General features: G+C 30.6%; 3 protein-coding genes across 3 annotated transcripts; 1 reads left to right on the forward strand and 2 right to left on the reverse strand.

The window, feature by feature from the left end:
* Positions 1 to 619: 619 nt before the first annotated feature.
* Positions 620 to 1,848, reverse strand: LOC11444733 (lactoylglutathione lyase). The gene is made up of 4 exons (XM_003610679.3): positions 1,690 to 1,848; positions 1,377 to 1,610; positions 939 to 1,014; positions 620 to 823 (listed from the first exon to the last, which is right to left on the reverse strand). Exons 1-4 carry the CDS (start codon positions 1,762 to 1,764, stop codon positions 786 to 788), a joined length of 423 nt encoding a protein of 140 aa, XP_003610727.1. The 5' UTR covers positions 1,765 to 1,848; the 3' UTR covers positions 620 to 785.
* Positions 1,849 to 2,922: 1,074 nt separating this feature from the next.
* LOC11444734 (uncharacterized) lies at positions 2,923 to 4,325 on the reverse strand. Its single transcript, XM_003610680.4, has 4 exons — positions 4,128 to 4,325; positions 3,736 to 3,957; positions 3,549 to 3,618; positions 2,923 to 3,462 (listed from the first exon to the last, which is right to left on the reverse strand). The coding sequence occupies exons 1-4, from the start codon at positions 4,209 to 4,211 to the stop codon at positions 3,419 to 3,421; spliced, it is 420 nt and encodes a 139-aa protein (XP_003610728.1). The 5' UTR covers positions 4,212 to 4,325; the 3' UTR covers positions 2,923 to 3,418.
* A 1,888-nt stretch (positions 4,326 to 6,213) lies between these two features.
* On the forward strand, positions 6,214 to 6,939 carry LOC11444735 (pre-rRNA-processing protein TSR2 homolog). The gene is made up of 3 exons (XM_024784097.2): positions 6,214 to 6,400; positions 6,501 to 6,592; positions 6,838 to 6,939. The coding sequence occupies exons 1-3, from the start codon at positions 6,214 to 6,216 to the stop codon at positions 6,892 to 6,894; spliced, it is 336 nt and encodes a 111-aa protein (XP_024639865.1). The 3' UTR covers positions 6,895 to 6,939.
* Positions 6,940 to 9,992: the final 3,053 nt, after the last annotated feature.

The following is a 9,992-nucleotide window of genomic DNA, read 5'->3' on the forward strand; positions in this document are numbered from 1 at the left end:
ATCTTGAAGTTTAAATAAATCATTATTTACAAGGATCCCTCTTCACACGGTCCAACCCTGAATGTTTGTTAACTTAACAATGGCCGGCCATCGAACACTTGCTTGCTACATTTACCATTTTAAGTTCTGCAAAGAGAAGAATCACAAGACTAAATAATAGTATGACCTGGTCTTGCTGTTATAATAATGAAAAGGATACACTCGGTCTAACCTCTGAACTAGTCGATGTACAACATTATTCATTCAACTCAACCGGGATAGAATTTCTTGATGATGCCCTTTCTGTTTATTTTAATTTATCCATTTCTCATGCGTATATAAGATGAGTACCTAAGTATACAAGATGCATCATTCTGCTGACATGCATCAGCAGCATTCATGCTCTGTTCATTCCTTTCAAGAAGCAAAAAACCTCTTTGAATTGGGTTAGCAATGATTCTCTGCAAATATATTTGTCATGAAGGCTCACAAAATAGACAAAGGCTTTCAAATGAGGTAAAAGGGAGAATGAAATGAAAATAACAGATGAGTACAATGGATTCCTTTTCCATTCTCTTCTTTCAATTTCTTTTGGACTAAACACAGCTCAACACACGACAGTAAATCACAAGTAGCAATATTTTATCAAAATCTAGCTTTATTTTATTAATAAAGGTGCATTACAGCAGCATCTAGATGGAGGAAATGTTCTTGTAACATTAACATATGTTTGGTGTTCTTAAATGATAATAAGGAGCATTTTTATTTATAATTAATTACAGATAACACATGCATTATCAAAGTAACTAGGAGTCTTCCTTGCTTGCAACCTCCAAGCCATTACCTACAAATACAATTATAGTCATTCATATCAGGGGGGGCAATAAACAACCAATTCACAGAGAATAATAACAAATGCCAAATTTTACTGATGTCAGAAAATTACTACATAGTCTTACCATCAGGGTCAAAAAAGAAAACTTGTTTGATTTTGCCATTAGGCAGAGATTTCTCAAAAGTCTCAATGCCCTTATCCTGCATAAAACAAATAAACAAACACGTTAGACATATATATATATATATGGTTTCACTCAAATACAAAACTTTGCATTACGGTGTCAAAATTGATTTCAGAATATTTAGAGTTAATTTCAACATGTTTAAATTTTCTCCCGTAAACGATTCTAACTTAAAACTAGACACAGTTTTACATGTATCTAACCACAATCAATAATGATTCAACACATTTTTAGTCCAAATCAAATTTTGTCACCTCAGAACCAAACACATACTCGTGTCTTCAATATAAGAGACAATTGAGTAAATAAAAGTTAATGTATTTGATACGACCAAACTTTGTCCTATATTTAGGACCATAGGAAATGAAAAAAGAAAACCTTGAGAGTTTGGAGGAAGGATTGGAAATTGGATACAGAGAAACAGAGATGATGGCCTCTAGGAAGATGGGAAGGGTCTTTAACAGGAGAGGTGGCACTCCATGGACCTTCAGGGAGATTGTTAGATGGGTTGCGCTCGATGAGGTGAAGATATAATGAAGAAGATGGAACACGTAGCCATACAACCTTAAACTCTCCGAACTTGGGGCTTTCTACTTCTTCAAATCCAAATATCTGAAAATCATACAATAAAAAATTCCAAATATGTGAATTTTGATTGAGACAAACAAGTTGTTATGTGATCAGTGGTTACCTCTTGATAGAATTTGGCAAGGCGGTTTATGTCGTTGGACTCTCGAGATATATGATTCAGGCACACTCCTGCCATTTCACCTTCACTCTTCTCTTTTTCCCTACTTTTTATATATATATTTAAAAGAGTTTTCTTCTATTATCTCAAAACTATGATAAACAAAAATAAATTAATAACTTTTTTTTATTTCAATAACAACTAATGTTTTTTGCGTTACATTAGTTATTTGATTGAATATAAAAAAAATAACTTTTTTTGTTTGTAATAGTCATAAGATGAAACACTTAATAAGAAATCAAAATTAAAACAAATGATAACTTTTATGTAAGAAAATCAATTTTAAATGGTTAATACTTCTCTGTATCATTCCAATTTAATACTCCATTTCTAAGTTGTTTTTAGTTTATGTTAGCTTTTCTGTAATTAATATATTATTTCTATTGATAATTTTTTTTGAGTTGTAATCATTTTGGCAGCATGTGACATCTTATTTGGAATTGGCTTGATTTTTCTACGGTTGAACATACCATTTTTGGCAATTTGGTTTTCAAAGATCTATTGGGTCTTTTATGCATTTGATTTGGATATTTTGTGTATCGGCAACATGGAAAGACATAAATAATAAAATTTTCGACAACAAAGAATTCTAGTTGTCTCAATTGCTTGATAAAATTAAGCTACTATCTTTTTGGTTGTTAAAGGCAAACACTTCTAATTTTACTAAATTATCATTTTTGATGGCTTACCTCTTTATTGTGCATGGGTTATACTATGTAGCTTTTCTTATTTTCTTTTTTTTTTCTTCTTGAGACTTGGTTTTTTTGCTATCGTCCTTGCAATTAACTTTTCGTGTTCTATATCGGCACATCTTGTGTAGGGTAGAAACATTTGGTTTGTATTAATATATTTTATTTTGCCTTGTTAAAAAAAATATTATTTTAAAAAAATTATGGAACATGTTAATATAGTCCTTCACATTATTGATATTCTAAAATGATTCTTAAAATTTAAAATTTTATTCAAATTTCTTCCTCTTTTGGTATGTGTAAAGACTAGAATTGGAATGACATTACCTTTCAAAACAAAAAAGAGATTAGAATGGCATTAGGTCGATAATATAGATGAACATTTGAAACTAAGTTCCTTAAAAAAAAAAATTGAAACCATGTGAAAAACGTCTTTTTTTTTTCTTTTGAAGTGGAAGATATTCATTAAATAAAAAGATATGAATCCTTACGAATGTAGAGCAACAACAGTAGCCTCGGGACACATCCCACCCAAGACTTAGAACGAAGACAAGATGCTTACAAATGTTTATACATCTCTTAATAAAAACAACATTGACATTAATTCTCATATAGAGGGATAATAATACAATCTGAAATTCTATGATCTAATTTAAGACACCATCTCAACCTCAAGGCCATTGCCTGAGCCAGAATAGGAGAAATTAAGATTTTTTTAAAGGTGTGTTGTAGATGTAACCGCAGGCAACATAGAAACTAAAGGTGTTGTAAGTAGTCTGTTTGCACATGCCTATATTCGACCCTTCTTCTAAACAAAAACCCGACAAGAAATCACAAGTAGTAGCAAGCAGTATCATTAATCAAAATGATTAGAGGGTAATGGAAAACAAGACTAGGTCAGGTTGATGATGATAGTTGGTCACACACAAATGCATCTAGTGCGTTATTTATTACTATTATAGTTTCATGGTACACCAAAGTAACTAGGAGGAGTCTTCGATGCTAGCAAATACCTCCAATTCATTCCCTGCATATACTATTAAAATTAGGGGATCATCCCATAATTTCAGTAAATTATAGTACAAAAATTACTAATTAATTAGTCTTGATTACCATCAGGGTCATAGAAGAAAACTCGTTTGATGTTGCCATTAGTAGTCTCAAAAGTCTCAATACCCTTGTCCTGTAAATGAAAAAAAAAAAAAAAACTTGTGAAATAATTATAACACATATATAGTAATATCTAGCAAAACACAAATCTAACAACAGTGGATGAAAATTGAAAAGAAAAGAGAAGTACCTTGAGAGTGTTGTGAAAGGAATGAAGATTGGAGATGGAGAAGCAAAGATGATGGCCTAAGCGGATATGAGAGGGGTCTTTAACAGGAATGGAGGATGATGGAGCCAGCTCGCCGTTGCTATGTTGTATGAGATGGATAAGTAAGGAAGAAGAAGGAAGGCGCAACCATATAATCTTTAACTCTCCAAAGTCAGGGGTCTCAACTTCCTCAAACCCAAACATCTGATAACTCGTTCAAATCAACAAGTGATATGAAGCATGAACACATACACGAACATTAGACAATCGATACAAATAATAATTTTAAAAAGTTACATAATTCAATGTGACTACATTTGTCAGTGTTGTATTGGTATCAAACAAGATGATTCATAGGTTAAATGCTAACTAACCTCTTGGTAGAATTTGGAGAGTCTTTTTACGTCGGTGGACTCTCGAGCTATATGGTTCAGACTCACTCCTTCTGCTGCAGCCATTTCTTCTATCTTTTCTAGAGAAAATATTTCTATTGATTTGGAAACAATAATGGTGGTGACCACTATCTAGCACCCTTTAATTTCGTTGAGTATCCATACCCATGAAAGATGGCTTTATATGTGTGTTCCACTTACAATCCAATTATTTAAATAGTATACTTTTTTTTTGGTGGAAACAATATATTTAAATATTCATAAAGGAAAGTTTTGAAGATTTAAATAATTACAAAGTAGTATGTCAAAAGAATAAACATCACACCACAAAAAAAAAAACATCTTCACAAAAATACAAGCACATAAAACATTTTTTTAGAAAACAAAGTACTTTTTTTTTTTTTGTTACAAAACAAAGTACTTTAAACATATTAACAGAAAGGAAAAAAAAAACTAAATTAGAAAACTAAATATTACGAGCTTAGCTCAATTGATAAAAACATTCTATAATATACACAGAGGTCGTGATTCGAACCTCGAACATCTCACTTATTTACTTTAAAAAGGTGAATTTCTAACTATTAATTAAGCTGATTAAAAAAAACACTAAACACTAAAAGTGGACAACACCACCAAAGCTCTACGTTTTTGGGGGGATTATTAATTAGAGAAATGATATTTGTACATTCATCTCCTAATAAATTTTGTGACAACTTTATCTCTCATACTCACATTATATTTTTACTTTCTCTTTCTATTGTTTTGATTTTTGTGCCAACACATACTTTTCATTGTAAAAATATGGTTGTTAATATGATTGTCAACTAAATTGATGTTCAAATAACATTGTTCTACTAATTATGTTGCTAATTCTTTCAATGTCATTAAGGACTTGGTAGAACACATTGATACATTTATGTTGTCGCATGTTTTCAATCCAAATTAATATGGTAAATCATTTAAAATCTCTTTTCGTAATCTAATAAGAATTCCTACCATGCACAAGATTTAAGCTTTATCCCCTCAAAAAAAAAAAAAAAAAAAAGATTTAAGCTTTTATTAAGCTAGCACACGATTTAAGTTGAGTTTTGAAAATTTGTACTCCCTCCGATCTCAAATATAAGAAACTTTTCACTTTTTAGGTTCACTCAATAAATGACGTATATGATTTATAATATGGACCACATACATCATTTATTGAATGAACTTAAAAAATGAAAAGTTTCTTACATTTGAGATCGGAGGGAGTATGATATAATTGATTTTTAAAATGTTGCACCCAAAATTTTGATAACGGGGTATCCTGATTTTTAATATTGACCATTTTTTTTGTCAAGTAGTCTAGTGGTTGGAGCTCACACATTTTAAATATGGAGAAGTGAGGTGTTCGGAGTTCGAACATCGACTTCTGCATAGATTATGCATTTGTTACAAATGGTATAGTTGGTTGGATACTATATAGATATCAACTTCCTCTATCAAAACACGAATTTGATATCCATACTATCTCTTGAATTGATTGTGGCATGAGTATTTTATTACATAAGTGAAGCATTGATATTTTACAGCACAAGCAACTGGTTGATAATTTGTTTATTTGTCCATCATCCTCTTGAAAATGAGTTTTTTTTAGAGAATTGTGTAGCTCAACTGATTTGAGCTTATGGTCAAAGAAGTTGGATGTCTCGAGTTTAAATCTTAACATAGGAGGAAAAAAAATGGGGTTTCATGATTCATAATAATAGGAATAATGCACTTTATGTACATTAACAAAATGAAAGATGAACTAGATTTTCCCCTTTTATTAGGCCTTGAAATGCATAATCCATATATTCCACATATAGTAATAGAAATACTAGTTAACAAAAGGTAGAAGCAATTAATGCATTCCTACAAACTCTCCCTCTCCAACTCATTCATGTCATATAATTCCAAACATTTCGCACATCAATTCTCATATACTCCACACATTATGTATATATACAATATACACTTCCTCTCATTTCTCTCCCACTCTTTGTGTGATGTTTGGACAACACACATAGAGAGAAAAAGGGTTCTTCTCATGATGGATACCATCAATAGAGAAACAGAAACACTCTCTAGGATTAGGTTACAAGAGAGTATCATTTTGCTTCTCTCACGTTGGTATGCCCTTCAAATGGCCATTAAGAACCAATGGGGTGGTTGTGATTCCCTCCAAAAATCACACCAACTTGCTTCTCATTTATTCTCTTGGCTCTCCAAATCCAATGGTAATTGTGTTCTCGACTAATTTTCTATTTATTGATTCATCCTTCATTATGTCTCATTTATTTTTTTTCTTTGTTATATGTAAATTTGTATTGATTACAGCACCGATTCGTATTGAAGATTTAGAAAATCTACTCTATGAGTCCATGTTGCTTACATTTAATACAGAGATAGAAGATGGCAGCATTGAACAGGTATACATACACGCATATATCCTTTGCCTCTCACATTTTCCATTTCTAATTTTACCAAATTTTATGTTTGTCAAAGTTTTCAATTTGTTTGAAGTATGTGAAATATTATATATGTTTAAAATTGATCATTAATAAAGATTAACCAATTATGTTTAAGAAAATGTTAATTTGAGGTTTTTTTTTCCGCTGGATTCATTTTTTATTTTATTTTTAATTGTACTAATGTTTCCTAGTAATGTTACAAGGTAGCAGAACAGTTGCTAGCTATCCATGAAGATTACTTGTTACATCGGTCATATTAAATAAATGTTTGAAGGAAATTTCCTCTGAAATTAACCTTTTATAAAGGTTGCTCTGGTAAGCCACATTAGTCTAATGTTCTCTCTCTTATTATATAGTCTATTTATTTAGTTATAATTAAAAGGGAGAAAATTAAACTTCCTATATCCTAAACAAGTATATTTTTATGGATAGGTATGTGATCTACTTACTACCTTTGATCTTCCAGGAGCAAGGGAAATTGAACTTCAGGGTAACGATTATTTGTACCTCTATATAGCTAAACACATTTCGTTCAATTAGGAGCTTACAAGTGGCAAAATCAGGATCAATTATTCTTAATTTCATATGAATCTCTTACCTACAAGAGGTTCATGTGTTAATGTTGGAATCAGAAGTTTTCAACATGGAAAATTTATTTATTTTCATCGCCAAAGGTTAACCGATTGATTGCCAATATTATTAGGCATTGAGTAGATGGGGAAATTAGTTTTCAATATGGAACTTTAAAGCGTGGTAAATGATTTTTAAACAATAAATATAACGTGGGTTAAAAAAAACCGAGTTGATGAATAGATAGAACACAATCATTCCTTAAAAAAAAAAAAAAAAAAAGATAGAACACAATCATGAAGTTGGGTTAAATCGGCACAAAGTTGATGTACAATGAGGTGATTGTTCGATAAATTCTTCAAATTACTCAACTGATCGGGTCAAAAATTTTAAAAATATTTTATTAAGATTGTGAGCAATATGAGAAGGTTATTGATCATTAACCGTACAATGATAAGAGGGGGAAATAGAACCAAGTTTTATTGGGTCATTTATGACTCAATTAAAAAGTGAGCTACTTGGTTGTATCCAAAATTTTGAATAGGAAATAGGTTAAACAAAGTATCCTAATTTTTGTTGTCCATTATAAATGGTAGTAATTGGTAGTAAATGATTGAAAAAATATACTACATCCGTCCTTAATTATAAGGTCATTTTGATATCTATACTATCTCTTTAATTGATTGTGGTCACGGATATTTTACGACATAAATGAAAGAGTTATCTTATTTGAACACTATTTTTTGGAACAATTTATTGTACAACAAAAATATACAAATAAATGTAGATATTGACACAAAAATCAAAGCAATAAAGAAAGAATAAGAACACAATGTGAGTATGATAGATAAAATTATCTTAAAATAATTGTGCAAATATCATTTTTTTAAATGAATATCATCCTCTTGACATGAGGAGATATGAGGTTTCATCGTTTTTTTTTTTTGCACACTAATTTATTTTTTTTTCTTTCTTTTGAATTTTTGTATTTAGTATGTGTGAAAGAAAAACAATTGCACCGCGGAGATCGATTTCATAAGATGCATGCAGAAATGTTATTGTTATGTGGAGATGAGAAGATAACCATAAATAAAGTTTGCATCATCTTCAAGTTTCAAAAATTAGTATAATTCAGTTTTACGATTAAAATAGGTCATACAACTACTCCCTCTTTTTAATTATAAATCTTTTTAAAAAAATAAAATAGTGGTATTTCCCCAATAAGATTTATTTATTTTTTAAAAAGGCACGATTAGTTTTTTTTCCAATATTTTACCTATAAATTAATATTTATTCTACCTTATTATCAATGTTGCATTTAAATTATTATTTTTTATGAAAAGAAAGGGGCTAGGCCCCAGCAAAACAAACGAAGAAGCTAATTAAAAAGTGTGAGCAGAAATGATCATCAAAGGTACTATATCATTCGGTTCATATTTGATGAATCCATTACAACTTTATTTGCTTCACAAAGAATGTGTGGCATTGCTCATACAATGGTGTATAGTGACTCAAAATGCTTTAGGTTTACCGGAAGATGGTTGTTCCATAATACACTATCAATCTGAAGGAATAATTATTTAATTTGGGTGCATGCATGTATTGCATGAAGCCAACCAAGTGTCGTATGAGCATATTTGGAGTTAGATGGAACTATTTGAGGGCACATACTTCTTGTACTTTCTTTTCTCAGAGCCCTTCTTGTACTTTATGTATTCAGGATTGAAGCGATGTACAAAGATTGTTCTATTTGCCAAAAACTTAAAAAATTGTCCTAATAAAAGAAATTGTCAACTTCAATTTTCAGGATCATACTAATTACATTTTTTTTTCAATTCTACCTTCATTTTTTATCAAAACATTTCAGCTAATGAAGTTTGATGCAGTTGGTTATGAATTGCTTCGTAAGTATAACTTAGTTGGTGGCTGCAAAGATATTTGATATGTGAAGGGTGCATATATGCTTAAACGTGAGATTCATCATTTCTCTACATTTGAAATGCATGGTTCCAGTCAAATTAGTTGACAAAAAATACATATACCACTCTCAATATTTTGCATGATGCATAATGGTAAATACAAAAAAAAAAATCTGAAGTAATTGAGATTTGAATCTCAATCACAACGTCGACATTTTGATATACTTGTGAACAGGGACAAACTCCCCGTAGCCACACCAAGAATATCACCCATTTTTTTACATATACTAGGCCTTACAAATTGATTATATATTAGGGTTAATAGGTCTTTACCCCTTGTAATATAGGCCACATTTGGTTTTCCCTCCTGTAAAATCTTTTTGTCAGATTTCGTCCTTGTAAATTTTTTTTGTTTTAGAATACCCCACCAGACCATCTGACTATATATGCATTTTTGCTGATGTTGTAACACCCCAATTTTTAATATTATTATTAGATAATAGTAGTATAAATGTTATTATTAGTATTGGTTGTTAGGTAGTATTAATTTAAATATTTAGTGATAGATATGACAATTCTAAGTTGCTGCCTACGATAATAGTGATGTCTCTATTGTGGCAGGATGTAGCTCTTATGATTCCCAAAGTTAGGACTACAACATGAAAACATAATTAGCTCCTGTAGGATAAATACTTTAAATGATCTAGAATGCTGACATTGTGTTGTTTGGTTGTACGTTAACGTAATTTTGTAGGGTAAAGAATTTAAATATGTCTTGTTTTTTCCACTAATAAGAAACACCATGTAAATAGGATGCCCTATTTCGTTAACTAGTGATTGTGCTAATTTAAAATTCATACGATAGGGAT

Source organism: Medicago truncatula, chromosome 5, assembly GCF_003473485.1.
Source record: "Medicago truncatula cultivar Jemalong A17 chromosome 5, MtrunA17r5.0-ANR, whole genome shotgun sequence".
NCBI classification, from domain to species: Eukaryota; Viridiplantae; Streptophyta; class Magnoliopsida; order Fabales; family Fabaceae; genus Medicago; species Medicago truncatula.

Coding starts and splice junctions, on each gene's coding strand:
- LOC11444735 (XM_024784097.2), top strand. CDS start 6,214: ATGGATACCATCAATAGAGAAACAGAAACACTCTCTAGGATTAGGTTA. Junction 6,401..6,500: donor TTGGCTCTCCAAATCCAATG/GTAATTGTGTTC, acceptor TATTGATTACAG/CACCGATTCGTATTGAAGAT. Junction 6,593..6,837: donor AAGATGGCAGCATTGAACAG/GTATACATACAC, acceptor TAATGTTACAAG/GTAGCAGAACAGTTGCTAGC.
- LOC11444734 (XM_003610680.4), bottom strand. CDS start 4,211: ATGGCTGCAGCAGAAGGAGTGAGTCTGAACCATATAGCTCGAGAGTCC. Junction 3,619..3,735: donor CCTTTCACAACACTCTCAAG/GTACTTCTCTTT, acceptor TTTCATTTACAG/GACAAGGGTATTGAGACTTT. Junction 3,463..3,548: donor TTTCTTCTATGACCCTGATG/GTAATCAAGACT, acceptor TAGTATATGCAG/GGAATGAATTGGAGGTATTT.
- LOC11444733 (XM_003610679.3), bottom strand. CDS start 1,764: ATGGCAGGAGTGTGCCTGAATCATATATCTCGAGAGTCCAACGACATA. Junction 1,015..1,376: donor CCTTCCTCCAAACTCTCAAG/GTTTTCTTTTTT, acceptor TGTTTTATGCAG/GATAAGGGCATTGAGACTTT. Junction 824..938: donor TTTCTTTTTTGACCCTGATG/GTAAGACTATGT, acceptor TTGTATTTGTAG/GTAATGGCTTGGAGGTTGCA.